At 46.6% G+C, this 17,579-nt stretch overlaps 1 protein-coding gene across 6 annotated transcripts in view; it reads left to right on the forward strand.

Annotated features, from left to right (window-relative positions):
- Positions 1-17,579, forward strand: part of DYNC1I1 (dynein cytoplasmic 1 intermediate chain 1) — a 222,943-nt gene that overhangs the window by 30,420 nt on the left and 174,944 nt on the right. For 4 of the 6 annotated variants that reach the window (XM_053359118.1, XM_053359121.1, XM_053359124.1 and 1 more), the window contains exon 2: positions 16,404-16,520. In XM_053359118.1, coding sequence (XP_053215093.1) covers positions 16,404-16,520 — 117 coding nt within the window. Of the gene's footprint in view, positions 1-2,001; positions 2,275-2,581; positions 2,668-16,403; positions 16,521-17,579 lie in introns of those variants that run through there. The other 2 variants (XM_053359119.1, XM_053359120.1) reach the window with 2 other exon arrangements.

Consider the following 17,579-nt stretch of genomic DNA (forward strand, 5'->3'; position numbering starts at 1 on the left):
TGTGCTGTTTGTGTTTGAAGGTTTCCTGGGTTTGGGGTCTCATTGCAGCCTGTTGCAAGCCACCTTGAGAATAATTCAGGAGCAGCTGGCATGGTGCTGTGTGCTCACCCACTTGACACTGGTGCTTACCAGGCAGGGCAGGACAGCAGCGAGGTTAGGGCTGCAGAAACACGGCAGGGCATTGGTGAGTTCAGGGGCAATGTGGTAAATCTCCAATTGGAAATAAAGGAGTACTCGCCACCAAATGGGATTGGCATGGGGAGGCAGGAATAAATAGAGGTTGTATGGTAAGGCCAGTTAGCTTCAACTGGCTGCCTTCCATATTTTGTGGAACTATGTGGAGAGAAAGAGAGTTAGTAGATGGCTAAAGAAGGCTCTAGACCTCTTGCTGAGGGGCTTGGTGGGCAATTGCTGAAAGTCTTGGAGGGTCTGTTGTAGCAATTGTAATGTACTGTGCTAGATGCAGAGCTCATATACCTAAAGCACAGTTGAAGCATATTTCCCTCCTCAAAGAATTCTGGGCATTGTAGCTAACTCAGAATTAGTTATCTTGTCATGAAGATCACGTTGGGAGGTTTTGATAAGCCTTTAGCTGATCCCTTCATGCCCATGGGTAGGCAAACTGAGGCCTTCTCAATCCAGCCTGCGGACGGTCTGGGAATCAGTGTGTTTTTACATGAGTAGAATGTGTGCTTTTATTTAAAATGCATCTCTGGGTTATTTGTGGGGCATAGGAATTTGTTCGTCTTCTTTTTTCAAAATATAGTCTGGCCCCGCACAAGGTCTGAGGGACAGTGGACCGGCCCCCTGGTGAAAGTTTTCTGCCCCCTTCAGTTCATGCTATTGCCTTTGCCAGAGCTAGTGCGGTTCAGCAACTGCAAACACACACACACAAGATGAGTTCTGTGGCACCTTGAAGATCAGACTTTTCCATGGCATCTGTTTCCGTGGAGAAGAAATCAGACTTTGTCAGGTGCATGACACTCTCTCCTCAGCTGGTAAATACTATCTGCCAACAACATACGATAACACTTCGCACTCCTCAGATTCTTATGCCACGAAATCAATTTACCTCATAATAAATCTGTAGCTCTTTAACAAGGTGCCGCAAAACTCTCGCGCTTGCTTCTGTGCGTCTTGGTTCCCAGCAGGCGCCTGCTGCCAACAATCTCCCCTCTCCCCCCCCCAATGAAATATTTGAGGGGGCCAGTGCCTCCCCAAAGTTGAGGGACACTGTCATTCAAATGGTGTGTGCGCGCCATGTCATGCACCTGGGCTTCCCTGCCCACCAATCTCTTATCCAAGTTGGCACCCCTGCTCCCCTTGCATTAGGCTCAAAACATTAACATGTTGTTGTTTAGTCATTTAGTCGTGTCCGCCTCTTCGTGACCAGAGCACGCCAGGCACTCCTGTCTTCCGCTGCCTCCCGCAGTTTGGTCAAACTCATGCTGGTAGCTTTGAGAACAGTATCCAACCATCTCGTTCTCTGTCGTCCCCTTCTCCTTGTGCCCTCCATCTTTCCCAACATCGGGGTCTTTTCCAGGGAGTCTTCTCTTCTCATGAGGTGGCCAAAGTGTTGGAGCTTCCGGATCTGTCCTTCCAGTGAGCACTCTGGACTGATTTCCTTCAGAATGGATAGGTTTGATCTTGCAGTCCATGGGACTCTCAAGAGTCTCCTCCAGCACCATAATTCAAAAGCATCAATTCTTCGGCGATCAGCCTTCTTTATGGTCCAGCTCTCACTTCATGAAACATGGACATAGGAAGCTGCTTTATACCTAAACCTGACCTTAGTGCTGCCTACACGGACTGGCAGCAACTCTCCAGGGCTTCATACAGGGCCAGGGGGCATTCCCAGCCTTCTCTGCTATGCCAGGAGTTAGATCTAGGCCCTTCTGCACGCCAAGCACATGCTCTGAGCTGCCGCTTCCCCGCTGGCCTAGGGCGGAGTGCGGGGACGGCGAGAGTCTGCAGGGGGCGGGCCGGGGAGATGTCAGTGCCAGGGCCCAGGCTGGAGGGAAGCGGCGGCGGCGGCGGCGGTTGCTGGGCGGAGCCAGCCAGGCCGGCGTGAGGCAGCACATTTCTCTCCGCGGCAGCAGCAACAGCAACAGCACCGCCAGATCTCACGCCGCGAAGCCGCAGCAGCAGCAGCTTCATCCTCCTCCTCCTCATCTCCCCGGGCAGCTGGAGCCGCCCGGGACGCAGCCTCTCTCTCCAGCGTCTCGCCTTCCTCGGGGGAAGGCTGCACGTCCAGGCTAGGATTACCGTGCCAAGGTAAAATGCTGAGCCGGGTGCGCGCGGGTCTCTGTGGGTGGTGATGCCAGGCGCTCTCCTGCCCTTCAAGCAACGGGCGGGGGGGGGAGATGCTGCAGCTAGATCGCACCCCCGTTCCCTCCCTCTCGGCTTCTCCCGTGCAACCCGAGACTTCCCCTCCATCGGCAGGTCTGGGCTTCAGTCTAGTTCCAGGAGCATCAGCTGGCAAGGGCTTGGTGGGCGGGAGTTATTAGAGTATTGCGGGGTTTATTTTTTATTTTTCCCCGATAGGAGCAGATCGCAAAATAGTGTGGATTTTAATTCCCAGGGGCGCACCCAAAGTCTTCAGGAGGCGCTGCTAACTGCCCCCTTTCAGGAGAGAAATATGTCATCCGAGGGCTGAGGCATCCATAGGTTGGTCTTATTCTGCTGGGATGCAGCCTTTACTGGCGGGAGGGACTCGGGACAAGATGGCTATTCTAATTCCCCCCGCGGGAAGAAGAGGATTTTATCGGATTTGTCACTGCTTTGAAATGTGCAGTGCCTCAGCTTCACAGCAAAAAAGAAAAAGGAAAAAAAAAGCCTCCATATTTTTTGCGTTTCCCAAAACCAAATACCTGCTGTGCTGCTGAGAGAGGAAAATGGAAGTGCTGCTATTTTGGGAACGCCTTAGTTTGCCTCGGTGCTGTAGGGGTTAAAGCAACCAGGAAATTAAAATATAGGCACGGGGGGGGGCAGAGAAAACACCCCCAAACAAGTCAGATGGGTGACCCACCAAGTAGGCAGGATGCAACAACAATATAGAGTTTGATAATAAAATTCCAAAGATGAATCTGTGAGTGAGAGGCCATTTTTTCCATTAGCAAGTTTCCCAGTGCAAGTCTATACACATCTACTTCTGATTCCTTTTATCAGGTGTAAAACCCATTCAGTCCAATGGATCTTTCTTCCAGGGATAACATTACAGCCTTGGTCACGGATAATGTTTTTAGCTTCTTAGAAGCCCAAAGCTTTTAACTTAACAAGCTAATGTAAAATCTCATTTAACCATTAGAATCCTATTCAGACGTTTGTCTCTTGGATCATACATTCTGAGCTTGGAAAAGAGCAACTGTATTCAAGAAAGAATACAGAAAAGAAACTGTATTCAAGAAAGTTCTCTTTTCTGTTAAGGCAAGGGTGGGAAACCTGTGATCATCCAGATGTTGCTGAACTATAACTCCCATCACCCCATGACCATTGGCCATGCTGCCTGGGGCGGACAGGAGTCCAGCAATAGAGGGTCAGGCTAGCTCCTCAATATTATGGGCTTGAAAATCCTACCCCTCAAGTCATGCAACTATCCTTCGATTGCACAGTCATTATTACTGGCCTCACTGCACTGCTCAGACTACATGTCAGGATCAATATTGCACATACTTATAGTTGCATAGCTATAGATCTATAGTTACATTGAAGTATGCAGTTTTAATCCTGGCATTTTGAAATCTGCTACTCCTTTGAAACTGGGGTTGTATGTTTTATGGCTTATAGCAAGGATGAGAAACCTTTATTGGTTTTGGGCGGGAGGCAGATTTTTATCTCTCCTCCACTTTGGGCCAACTTTAACAGTGGGTGGGACAATCCATCAGTCAATCATCTGGCATCATAGTGACATCGAATGATTGACAGGTGTCAAAGGACAGTGTTTTCCAAATGGGCAACAACCAACTGGGTGTCAGGCGCTTTGGAAACGCAGTGCAAAGGTCATTGCAAGCTGTATAGTGCAATCCACCCTGGAGTCTTTAATTGTGGGATGGGTTGGAAATTTTATCTTTGAAAAAGTAGCAAACTCAGTCTCTTGAGGGTGGATCACTATGTAGCCAAAATGACATGATCCACTTGCAAAAGGGATATTGCCAGGCTTGCGGAAGTCCAAGGTTTGCGGAAGTACAAAATAAACACACACAAAACACAGGGGAAGGGTTATGACTCAGTGGAAGAGTATCTGTTCTGCATGAGAAGTCCCAGTGTGGTGTAGTGGTTAAGAGCGGTAGACTCATAATCTGGTGAACCGGGTTCGCGTCTCCACTCCTCCACATGCGGCTGCTGGGTGACCTTGGGCTAGTCACACTTCTCTGAAGTCTCTCAGCCTCACTCACCTCACAGAGTGTTTGTTGTGGGGGAGGAAGGGAAAGGAGATTGTTAGCTGCTTTGAGACTCCTTAGGGTAGTGATAAAGCGGGATATCAAATCCAAACTTCTTCTTCTTCTTCTTCTTCTTCTTCTTCTTCTTCTTCTTCTTCTTCTTCTTCTTCTTCCCAGTGTTCAATCCCTGGCATCTCCAAGGTAGCACTGAGAGACAGCCTTGTCGGAAACTCTGGAAAGCTGCTGCCAGCCAGAGTACACAATACTGAGCTAGGTGAATCAATGGTCTGACATGCTTCATAACCCCTAAGAGGAGAGGCTGACCCACAAAGTGGTCCATGATAGCAAAAGGCGGACTTACTGTTGACAGTGATAGAGTGTGTGTGTGTGTGTGTGTGTGTGTGTGTGTGTGTGTATGTGTGTATGTGTGTGTGAAAGAGAGAGAAAATGAATGGAATGGAGTATCCTGGACAAGGGCATGGCTGGCTGGAATCCTGAACAGGTGCACTCTATGTTGTTTTGATGTAGGTCTCATTTGGGTTATTCTAATACACCTCCTGGAAACATAGGAGGACTCTGGATTTGGGGCAAATTTGGCTGTTGATCCTCAAAGAGTGAAAGCAAGCCAGGGAAAGCTGTAGAGCTCTGGCACCCACTCTCTGGAGCTGGTTTTAGGTAGCAGTGGCCTTTACCTGGGCTTGGGGTACCAGAGGATCAGGTAACATTAATGCAAAGAGGCCATGCACACAGCAACACTCCCATCTAACCCTTAAAACTGCTTGAGGGTTATGCAGTTGCATGTGGTTCCTGTGATAAACACTGGTTTATTTTGATCAACTAAAAGCTTTTTATGCTTGAGGACCTGATGAAACATGTGCCAGGAGTGCAGCAAAACAGGATAAATTGGGCCGAATGCACAAGCATTGTGCTTGCTCATGCTAAGACCTAATGAGCCAGAAATCCTTGCTTCTTGTGATGTGCGAGCACTGCCATTGCCTTCTTTGAAACATAGAGGCAGCAACTGCATTCTTGGTTATAGAGCTGTCCTTTCAGAACTAGCTAAGGCCAGTCTTGCAGGTCGATTACTGTTGTTCGCACCCATCTGTCTCGGGAGACAATGGAGGAGTGCACCTTTGCGGTGGGATCAAATTATTGGAAGGTTGCAGCACCTGCTGTGGCTGTAGAGACTCATGTGGGAGAGATGTTTTCTTGCAGCTGGGGCAGATAAAGTGCTGCCATGGTGTTTCTCCTCTCTGCGCTCCCCTAGCGGTCATTCCTCTGGTCAATGCTATGGATGCATGACCTGGCTGTCTCTAGGCACAGTGGTCAGCTGCAAAGGATTCCCGCATGATGGGGTTGTCAGCCTTCATGTTATGTTTGCAGACATCTTTATAAGAAGAGTTGGCCTGCCAGTGGGTCTGGTGCCTTGTCATCTTCCATTCTGTGGATGTGACTAAGTCAGGTTGATTGCTGGGTGCCTAAAAGCAGTGCTGGGGAACCTGTGCCCCGCATATGTTGTTAGACTCCAACTCTCATCAGTCCCAGCCAGCACGTCCAATGGTCAGGAATAATGGGAGGTACTGGTCTACATCCCAATTTGCATAATATTTGCATATATATGAGAATCTGGGAAACTAAGATAGAGAGTGGATCTGATTGGATCTCATCAGCATTGTGCCTTGCATTGCATTCAGTTGCCCTACAAGCAAAGTTTTGTTAAAAAAAAACCCCATTATTTCAGTTTTGAGTAGGAGTTGTGAGGCCAGCCACAAAATACATGGGTCTCAGATCGTTCACCCCCACAACAAAACCCTGCAGCCAAGGCATCATTTGATAGTAGAAATGTGATTATGCAAATTAGCCCGAGAAATTGCTTAATTTGGTTCCTCTTTGTCCTCTTCTCAATTAAAATTAAGAAAACTAGACTGTCTCAAGCTGCATAAGTTACTTGAAAATGGAAAGTGGTCTTGAACATCTGATTAAACTAAAACGGTGGTGCTCTTCAGGTGAACAGTGCATCCGTCACAACAGGGTCAATAATCGTGGATCAAATGGTCAGCTGTCATGACAAATCATGGCTGAGCATTCTTGCTCTGGACACATGGGAATAGGAATAGGGATGGGGGTCACACACAAGTTGAAGGGTTGCAGCAGCTTGTTCCTCTACACAATTGTTACACTAAACCATGATTTAGCATGACATATTAGCATTACTATTTATTAAATTTATATAAAATATGTATTTATAAATTTATATAAATTGTTAACTCAGCTGCTGTCTGCATGGGAAATCTTATGTGGGGAACATTTTATGCAAGTCTCCATTTCAGAAATCTCCTACTCAGTAACAATTCCCCATTATGAATTGCATGCTGAGGTCTCAATATTTTTTTGCACATTTTACATCATAAAATCAATGGGATAGATCAGTTTCAGAAAACCATTAACTCCACTTGATGTGCTTGTCTGAGATAATAGTTGCTGGAACAATATTTAAAGTTCTCCAGAAATTGTTCCTGCTAGTGACAATAATGGCAGTGACTTCAACATGACTGCAATTAATAAGTCTATGGTGTGGTCCAAATTATCAACTAAGCTACCTGGAACTGTGCAAATTTAGGTTGTAATCTTGTGCACACTTGCTTTGGAGTGCGCCCTATTGAACACAGGCACTTAAAAGGTTTGCTTTGTAAAGATCTTCAGTGTTCATACCAGTGGCGTAGCGTGGGGGGTGCCAGGGGTGCCGGCCGCACCGGGCGCAACATCTGGGGGGGGCGCGAGTCCAGAGGGAAGGGACAAGTTCCTTCCTCCGCCGGGCTCCCGCCGCCACCGCCAGCCTTGCGCCCTAGCGCGCGCGCCCCCCGCCGCCGCTGCGGCTGCGCTCCACTCACTGCTCGCAGGAGGAGCAGCCGCTGCAGCAGCGCCAACGCCGCCACCGATGCCTGGCTGGGCACGGGCAGCCTCTGCACCCCGCCGCCGCCATCCCCTCGGCCCAGCCACAGGCAGCGGCTGCTTCTGCCGACTGGAAGGGAGGAGAGCTCCGAGGGGCCTCGACGCACCCTGCCCTCCCCAAAACCCTCCGAGACGAAGCCGGCGGGCGGGCGAGGGTCTCCCGGCGGAAGAGGGCGCCGCTGGCTCCGGCTCTCAGCGCAAGTCTCAGCCGCGGGGGGGGGGGGGGCAGGACGGAGCGCGGCTGGAAGCCCCCGGACCCGGCCGGGAGGAGGAGAGGCGCTCGCCAAGCCCGGATCTGGAGCGCCTCGGAGCGCGGGCTCCACCTACAGCCCAAGGAGAGGAGGGGGCGGGGAGGCGCCCGAGGGGAGGGGGCTTCAGCTGCCTCGGCCCACGGGGGCTCCGCAAATAATAAATTTAATAAATTCCTGCTGAGCCTTTGGGGGGGGGGGTCCTTGGCTCCTTGGCTCGCCCCCAGCCCCAGTGGCGTAGCGTGGGGGGTGCAGGGGGGCCGGCCGCACCGCCGCAACATCTGGGGGGGCGCGCTCGCACTCGAGTGCTAAAATCCACGGGTTAGGGGGCGCAAATTGCTTGCCTTGCCCCGGGTGCTGACAACCCACGCTACGCCACTGGTTCATACTGAATCCCATGCCATCAGATCATAACCGCCCATTTTTCTTGTTCCATGATGTTGCACATTTCCATTTCTACTTCTGTGTAATGTTGCTTCAGATCTTTCAGATAATATGTTGCTTAGTTCTGGAACCATAAAATGAATTTCCCTGAAACACGAGAATACATCTTTCCACATGATCATCTCTGTAGCTGGAAAACAGGGAAGGCTATCTTGATTAACCTGCAGAAGATTTGATGAACACACTATGGAGTTTAATTGATCTGTACAATTTGGGGGGTGGAACAATATTTAATCTCAATTTAACTATTGTTAAATTTTGATGACATCACAACACTGCGTTGTGTACGTTCATTTCAGTTCCTGGGAAGAGGAGGCTACGGAATCTTGAGATACAGTGTGTCCCTAAATCAGGACAGGTTGCTTGTCATAATTTATACTTTCCCTTGTGCTGGGTCCAGCTGTTGCTCTCATGCAGTTTGTTTTTTCGTTCCTAAGTAAGAAACTTCACAGTATAAAACTATAAACAGCAAATTGTTCCACAGCAAAATAACATTTCCCCCCCTTTGGTTACAATGAGAATAGAATATACTTTTCCAGCCCCTTATTGCTGACACCAAGAACTGCAGATTATAATGAAGACCCCACAAGTACTGCCCAATAAATGAAACCAATCTTCATAATGTCTGTTTATGACCTTGCTTGCTAAGAGTATTTCCAGGGGCAGGGTCTTGAGTTTTTTATATAGTGTAGGAAATAAAATTATCCCCTACAGTGATATACAATTCCGGTTTCACTAGCCCCGTGATCACAAATATCTGATGAATCAGCTGCTTTGTTACTGTTGGTTTCTGATGCTTATTATACCAATAACAATCTATGGACAACTCTACAGGACTTTCCCATGTTTTTGATTAAGAAAAGCCTAACTGCAGGCAACGTAAAGCATGCAAGCTCTTTGAATCTTACTTTTGTAATGTCTTCTTCAAACACAAAAAGTAGTTTGGGAGTTTTCCTTATCATTTGTCCAACAATTCTAGATATTTATCATAGTACTTTATTCCAATACCTCTCTGTTTGTGGCCATTGCTTCCCAAAGTGCACATCAGATCCTTTCCCCCACATCCTTTCCAACAGTTTGGGGAGACAGACTTAGCTGTACATAGTTCCATCTGTGCAACATTTCCACAGCATTCTTCCAATTGTATGCTGACCACAGATCTCACTGGCTTTCTGCTGCTTTGGAGTTATTTCTTCCCCCAAATCCTTTCCCCAAATTATCTTGGTACCCCTTACTGTTTCCACTAACATTAAGCATATTCAATTTGCAGTTTGTTCTAAAACCTTTGTTGCCAACAGCCTAGTTTTAATACCCATGATCCTAAAACATGGAAATACATTCCACTCAAAGCAGTGTGACAAAGATTCCATGTCATTTTTTGGGGTGGGGAGAGGAGCAGATTAGAACGCCAGTAGTCAGCTTAATGGAACATGGGTGGCGCTGTGCTGTAAACCACTGAGCCTTGGGCTTGCCAAACGGAAGGTCGGTGGTTCGAATCCCCGTAGCGAGGTGAGCTCCCATTGCTTGGTCCCTGCTCCTGCCAACCTAGCAGTTCGAAAGCACGTCAAAGTGCAAGTAGATAAATAGGTACCGCTCCGGCAGGAAGGTAAATGGCGTTTCTGTGCGCTGCTCTGGTTCGCCAGAAGTGGCTTAGTCATGCTGGCCACATGTCCCGGAAAGACTGTCTGTGGACAAACGTCAGCTACCTCGGCCAGTAAAGTGAGATGAGCGCTGCAGTGGCGTAGCGTGGGTTGTCAGCACCCGGGGCAAGGCAAGTAATTTGCGCTCCCTAACCCGTGGATTTGCGCCCCCTAACCCTAACCCCCAGATGTTGCGCCCGGTGCGGCTGGCCCCCCCTACACCCCCGACGCTACGCCACTGGAGCGCTGTAACCCCAGAGTCGTTTGCGACTGGACTTAACTGTCAGGGGTAAAGGTAAAGGGACCCCTGACCATTAGGTCCAGTCATGGCCAACTCTGGGGTTGCGGCGCTCATCTCGCTTTATTGGCTGAGGGAGCCGGCGTACAGCTTCCGGATCATGTGGCCAGCATGACTAATCCACTTCTGGCGAACCAGAGCAGCTCACAGAAACACTGTTTACCTTCCCGCCGGAGCAGTACTTATTTATCTACTTGCACTTTGACATGCTTTCGAACTGCTAGGTTAGCAGGAGCAGGGACCAAGCAATAGGAGCTCACCCCGTCGCACGGATTTGAACCGCCAATCTTCTGATCTGCAAGTCCTAGGCTCTGTGGTTTAACCCACAGCGCCACCCGTGTCTCACAACTGTCAGGGGTGCTTTACCTCCTTTAGTCAGCTTTATGCTCTCCTTTGCATCGTCCCCCCTATCCAACATTATAACTGATTTTATTTAGATAGCATTCATTTAAAAACATGTTTACAAAATATAATCTGAGAAGTACATGCAAGAAGGGGATGGGTCTTCCTAACTTCAACCTTCCTAGAACGTTTTCTGTGTCTCTGTTAACAAAGCCTTCATTGAACAGACAGACGACGCATTGTTTCCCCATAGTGGGCCTGCATTGTACATTTAGGCCATCACCGCAGGGATCAATGAGGCTACCAGGTCAGTTGTTAACTGGGACAACTATGAAACTGTTATTGATTTTCTAAACTGCAACATCTGCAATTTTTGCATTGTCTAAACAAGGTAAAGAAAGAGAGATAGGTAACATTCTGAATTGTGAATTACGGTATCTATGGAATCTTTATACACTAATAGCAAACTCATTTTCTGAGTCTGACTCCCTTTTCTGGTCAAAATGGCACGACCCAAACAGAAGAAGGAAGTAGCAACAGGATATTTGGTTGGTGGGGATGACGACCCCCTGCAGAGATATAAAACATCCTTAGGAAAAACAAACAAAGGGAGTGCACTCAGCAATGGCCTATTGAGGACTGAATATGTCCAGAGGCATAGCATGCTTACTTTTGGTTGGGGGCAAGGAGATTAATGGATTTCCACGGAGATGGTGAATAGAATGGAGTATACTGGAAAAGGGCATGACAGGCTGACTGGAACCCTAAACAGGAATATGGCACAGTGCAGCATTTTGTTGCAGGTCCCACTATGGCTGCATTCATAGAATTGTAGAGTTGGAAGTGACCATCCAGTCGAACCCCCTGCAATCCAGGAATCTTAACGAGATCATATATGACAGATGGTCATCTACAACCTCCTAAGGGAGACTGTTTTACTATCGTACAGCTCTTACTGTCGGAAAGTTCTTTCTGATGCTTAGTCGGAATCTCCCGTCTTGTAACTTGAATCCATTGGTTCAAATCCTCTCCTCCAGAGCAGGAGAAAACAAGCTTGCTCCATCATCCATGTGGCAGACCTTTAGATATTTGAAGATGGCTGCCACATCTCCTCTTAGTCTCCTCTTTTCCAGACTAAACATACCCAGCTCCTTCAGCTGTTCCTCGTAAGTCTTGGCTTCCAGACCCTTGATCACCTTGGTCGCCCTCCTCTGCACGTGTTCTAGCTTGTCAATATCCTTCTTAAACTGTGGCACCCAGAACTGGACACAGTACTCCAGGCATTTATTGCATTGGTTTAACTGGGGTTTTTGTTTCTTTGTTCTTAATTAAGAAACTTCACAGTATAAAACTATAGACAGCAAACTGTTCTACAGCAAAAGAGCATCACATTTTTTCTTTTGCTGCAATGACAACAGAGTATGATTTTCCAGTCCCAATTTCTAACATTTTGGGACCTTCCAGCTATGAGCACTTGCCGCTCACCATGGAACATTTCTGAAAGTCACACATCACAGCACCAGTCCACTTCATCCTGAGGAAACATAACCATAAACCATTGAATTGCATCTTTTCCTTCACAGATGGCTCTTAGATGCGCCATCAGAGGAAGGGTGAGGGAGTAGGGTTACCATATTTCTAGAAGTATAATTATTTTGCCCCTTTCCCTGCACCTCCCCACTCCCCCAACTCTCCTCTAGAAGGAACAAGTATGCTTCTGAATACCAGTTTCCGGGATCCACAAGTGGAGAGAGTGCTGTTGCGCTCATGCCCTGTTTGAGGGCTTCTTATCAGATTGGCCACCATGAGAAAAACTGAGGCTGCTGAAGAAGTGAGAGACCATCTTGGCTGTGATTCCTAGAAGACCTGCTCCTTGCCTTGCAGGCCTTTTCCCACCTGGCCTGGGAGGGCGGGGCCCGGACTGACTCCAGCTGCAGAAGCTGAGGATGCCAAACAGAATCTTGAGCTGAGATATTGCTTAGGGGTTTTCGCTGGAGGGCAAAATGGTTGTTGTTAATTTTTTGCACCTTTATTTGGTATCTTACGATTAATGTGAAAATTTTTCAGTTTGGTTGTGTACATTTTGGTGTTTGGTTTATTGCTTATGACTACTTTTGTTATGTTTGTAGTTAACATATATTTGTTGTCTGCCATCCTGAGCATGGTTTTAACTTAGGAAGGGCAGCATGCAAATAAAATGATCGATTGATTGATCAGGATGCTGGATTAGACTGGCCTTTGGTCAGATCTAGCCAGTCTCTTCACAAGTTCCTATAATGGGGGTTCCTTTGGAACAACATGGGAGGTGGCATAGGCGAAAGGGGCTTGGCAAAAATCATCTCCCTTCCATTCACAGAAGCCACCACCAGATCAAAGACTCTTCCATGAATGGACGGCACACCCATTGGGCGCAACCCATTAGCTCTGCTGGGAGCTCATTAAAAAAACAAACACTATTAACATTTTCAAACTTTTTGAACCAAATGATCCGAAATCCTTACAAACACTACAGCGTTTTAATGATGATGAAATGGCCTATTCTTCTATTTGGCAAATGTCCACAAATGCTGTGTGTCACCCTTTCACTGTCTTCTGAGTTGTAGGAATCAACAGTTGTGCTGACGAGACAGAATGGCATTGTGTGGAGGACAAAAAGAGTGATGTCACTGTGCATTTGTGCTGAGACGGCCTGTGGGAAAACTGTGCCATTCTTTCCCATCTATTCTCCGTCTATGGAGGAAGGCAGATCACATTACTAATGAGGAGGTGGAGGGAGGGAAGCGCAGAGTCTGGCTGATACTACATAGTAGTTTTGTGTAAATACTCTAAAACCACAGACTGCATTCCAAACAGCAACTTCATGCTGCCATTTAGAATCACAGCCAAATGAGTAACAAAGGCTGAGTGCTCACCACACATTTAAAGCACATTACTTTCCACAATGAATCCTGGGAGGCGTAGTTTACCCTGCACAAAGCTATAATTCTCAGCACTCTTAAACTACAGTTTCCAAGATTCTTTGAGAGGTGGAGCCATGTGCTTTAAATGTTGTTGTTGTTTAGTCGTTTAGTCGTGTCCGACTCTTCGTGACCCCATGGACCAGAGCACGCCAGGCACTCCTGTCTTCCACTGCCTCCTGCAGTTTGGTCAAACTCACGCTGGTAGCTTCGAGAACACTGTCCAACCATCTCGTCCTCTGTCGTCCCCTTCTCCTTGTGCCCCATCTTTCCCAACATCAGGGTCTTTTCCAGGGAGTCTTTAAATGTACACAGCCTAAAACAAGGGTGGGGATCCTTTGTCAGCCTGTGGGTTGCATTCCTTGTGGACTATCTTATGGGGCAGTGGATGTGACTCTTAGGTTCAGTAGGCTATAGTCCAGCCATGCAAAAGTCAGAGGTTCCTACCTGTACCTGTCTCCACCAGGCAAGCAAGTGGCGTTATAGTTCGACAACACAGTCCAGACAGTCAAGAACTACACCTTCTCTCTGCACATTCATGTGCGCGCACACGCACACACACTGGTGTCACTGGGAATGACACCATACCCCTAAAGCTATGAGACACTTGTGTCAGCACTGCAAGTGACAGAACCCAACTGCAGGATGTGTCTTTGGAAATATCCTCCTGCAAAGTTGCCTGCACTGTTTAAAAAGTGTAGCAGCAGATCTAGTGCATGGAAGAAAGTGCATACAGTGGTACCCGCGGGTTAAGAACTTTGCTTCAGGATGAGAACAGAAATCGCACGGTGGCAGCAGGAGGCCCCATTAGCTAAAGTGTTACCTCAGGTTAAGAACAGTTTCAGGTTAAGAACGGACCTCCAGAACGAATTAAGTTCTTAACCCGAGGTACCACTGTACTCTTCAAGTGTAGTGTCCAATTCTCCAAGGACAGTCCTGGAATTATAGAAGCCATCCCGGTTTCTGATTTGTCCCAGTTTTCCTTTTTTCTTCCTCTCCACATCTCGGAGAACAAGTGGTACAAAAACAGAGTCCTGTTTATACTGAAAATAAAATACCTGCACGAAATGAAGGAAATGTTGACGCTGGCATACAAATCTCTTGCTATAATTTTGAAGGAAAATGTAACCTTTAAATTCTTTAATTGCAATGCTTCAGCAGCCAGCCAATTTTTAGGAAACGCATGGAGTGTTTATTCCTTTATTGGAAATTGAGCCTTTCACACTCTACTCAGAACTAAGACCCAATGAGTTCAGTAGGATTTACTATTGAACTGTTCCTGATCATTCTCAGTTTCCATTATTATTATTATTAAGTCATCTTCCAGCTAATTTTTTTATTTCATTTATCTGCTGAAGGTGTTGCACAGGATCCCTTCCCTCACACATTTTTTTCTTTTCCTGATGTAGAAGAGAATGTCTCTATTTCATCTGAGAAATGTTGAGGAGTATGAAAGTGATGTCTCGTAAACACAGGGCAACGTAGGAGAAATGGGTCAGGGTGGAATATTTTGTTTGTATGATGATTGTAATATGTTGAAAATTAAAGAGAAAATGAGGACAAGGAAGAAATGCATTTTTCATAGTTACATAGGGCATATCGGATTTCCTGTCAATGTAGCCTTGTCACCCTTTTAAAATCCCTTTTTGCACCCATTACAGAAAGGGCCCTTAGCAACATGGATGCGGCATTAGCATTGATTGAGTCAGAGCTCTGCTAGTGTAATTGAGCAGTGAGGCATAATGCAAAACTAAAAAGAGAGTATAATTGGTTGTAGCCCTGAGTTTCCTCAATGCTTCTGAGGGCAATCTTCGCTCAGCAGTGCTTTTGTACCCATAATGATGCCATTACCTGACCCTCTGTAACAGTTCTCACATTGATTTTACTGTTCCCTCTCTTCAACCTTCCCTACCCTGAATCCAATTTCCCTTCTTCCCTTTTAACCGATAAAGTAGTTAATCATCTGTGTGATGTTAATGGTGATTTAGGCTAACCATGGTATACCCTAAACCACAGATTGGGGTGGGTTTCAGATCTTAGGCTGAGGGGGGGAAAGAATAGTTATTCAGAACCAAAAGTTTTGCTCAAATTAATGCTGATGAGAATTTGACCACAATTAAGGCGCAGGAGTTGCTCCCAGGAGAGAAGGCCCTTTGATGTAAGGAGCCATGTATGCCCCAAACTGGCTTCTATTAGTTAACAATGGTTAATAGGAATCAGAATTCAGTGGTTTGTTTTTTGGTTCTGGGTGAGAGAACCTTGTTGGGGTGTGGAAAGTGAATTTAAAGAGTATGTTCACAATAGTGGCTTGAAACATAGCAGGGTGATTTCCCCCTGCTGCTTTTCAAGTCACATTTGCACAGAGTTGTTCACATCAGAGAGGGGCAGGAATCACCACCCAACACCCACAGTCCTTTGGGTTTTTCTGCCCCATAACCCTGGCTGCCAGAACTCCTATTCATCAAACTGTCGTCTGCCCTTGTGTGCTCATGTGGGCCTGAGTGATGGCTGTTAGGGAGTGTTCACATTACCACTCACTCTACATCCGGTTTTCTAATTGGAGTGAAGCCGGTTTGAGAAAAATGCATCGAACAGCAGAATTTGCCAAGAAACTTCGGGATTGATATGGATTGTGGCTGACATCATGTGAGTGCAGCTTCAAGAATTATCAGTGCAAGCGCTCAAGATGCTGAGTAAGCAGTTATTTGAACATACCCTTAGCTTTTCATGGCCTTAATCAGGGCAAAACAAGCAGCTCAGAAGGTGCTCTGGTGAAAAATCATTCAGTTGACCTTTCAAATTCCAGGTGTTGCTGCTGTTATTCATTAACCTATCAATTACCTTTTATATGCAACTCAATGTGATTCACAATTATACCATGACAGTAGTTTAAAAACTGTGCAAAAGCAACGAAAGATAGGTCCAAAAACAAAACAAAATGAGGCAGGGACCTTTTCATGTTGTCTACCTTAACGTACTTACCATTTTGTTCATTCTTTTACTGATCTCCAGCCGTCACTAGGGAATTACCAAGTTATGCTTACAGTTGCATCAGAACTTCCAGATGCCAGTCAAAGACAGAAAAGAGACCTCAATCCACCTCATTGCCAAAATCTAAATTTGCTACTTTTGTTTTGTAACAGGGAATCACCATGTCTGACAAGAGCGATTTAAAAGCAGAGCTTGAACGCAAAAAGCAGCGTTTGGCTCAGATAAGAGAGGAGAAGAAACGGAAGGAAGAAGAAAGGAAGAAAAAAGAGGTAAGGCGGCTGAGGCTCCCTTCCCATTTTTGCTTGTTTATTTATTTGGATGTATGTTCTCTACTGTCCTCTGGACATGTCAGTGCATTTTTTCTGGGGGTACCCAAGGGTAAGCAGTAAAGGTAAAGGGACACCTGACCATTAGGTCCAGTCATGGCCGACTCTGGGGTTGCGGCGCTCATCTCGCTTTATTGGCTGAAGGAGCCGGCATACAGCTTCCGGGTCATGTGGCCAACATGACTATGCCGCTTTTGGCGAACCAGAGCAGCGCATGGAAACGCCGTTTACCTTCCCGCTGGAGTGGTACCTATTTATCTACTTGCACTTTGACATGCTTTCGAACTGCTAGGTTGGCAGGCGCTGGGACCGAACAACGGGAGCTCGCCCTGTCGCAGGGATTTGAACCGCCGACCTTCAGATTGGCAAGTCCTAGGCTCTGTGGTTTAACCCACAGCGCCACCTGCGTCCCTTTTAGGGTAAGCAGTACTGGCACCTTTTTTCTAGAAGAAAAGCACTGACATAAGTATATATAAGCTATGCTGCTTATGGTGTCCCCAAATTAGCTATTGACTTATTATTATTATTATTTAAAGAATCCTGTCCTTTCCGCTCACTTTGTGTAGGAAGACATCTCTATTAGCTTTTATATCACAGCTTGGATCCAGTTACTGCAGGTGTAAACAGGCTGATCCAGTCAGGTGGGGGAAAAGGTTTTGGACTGAATCCGGAGCACCCAGCTTCAAGTCTTGACTCAGCGTGGATTCACTGTGGTTTAAGTGAACTTCTACCCAGAGTAGCTCATCCACAGCTCAAAGGTTGCATAGGGTCCTACAGGAGGATTTAAGTGCCCCCCACAGTTAGAAAAGTTTTTGTTTAACTGATCCTGTGGATCCCATGCAGTGATGTCATGATGCCACAAGCTTATTTCTGTCCCACCTCAATTCTATTTTAATTTTTAAAAATGTAAATACTGTATACATTTAATTCTTTCTAACTGACTGATGTTGTAATTCCCAAAGGTTCCATGTGTCTATTTTTAAATATATTTATTGTTCCTTT

The sequence above is a fragment of the Podarcis raffonei genome, chromosome 12 (genome assembly GCF_027172205.1).
Source record: "Podarcis raffonei isolate rPodRaf1 chromosome 12, rPodRaf1.pri, whole genome shotgun sequence".
Classification (NCBI taxonomy): Eukaryota; Metazoa; Chordata; class Lepidosauria; order Squamata; family Lacertidae; genus Podarcis; species Podarcis raffonei.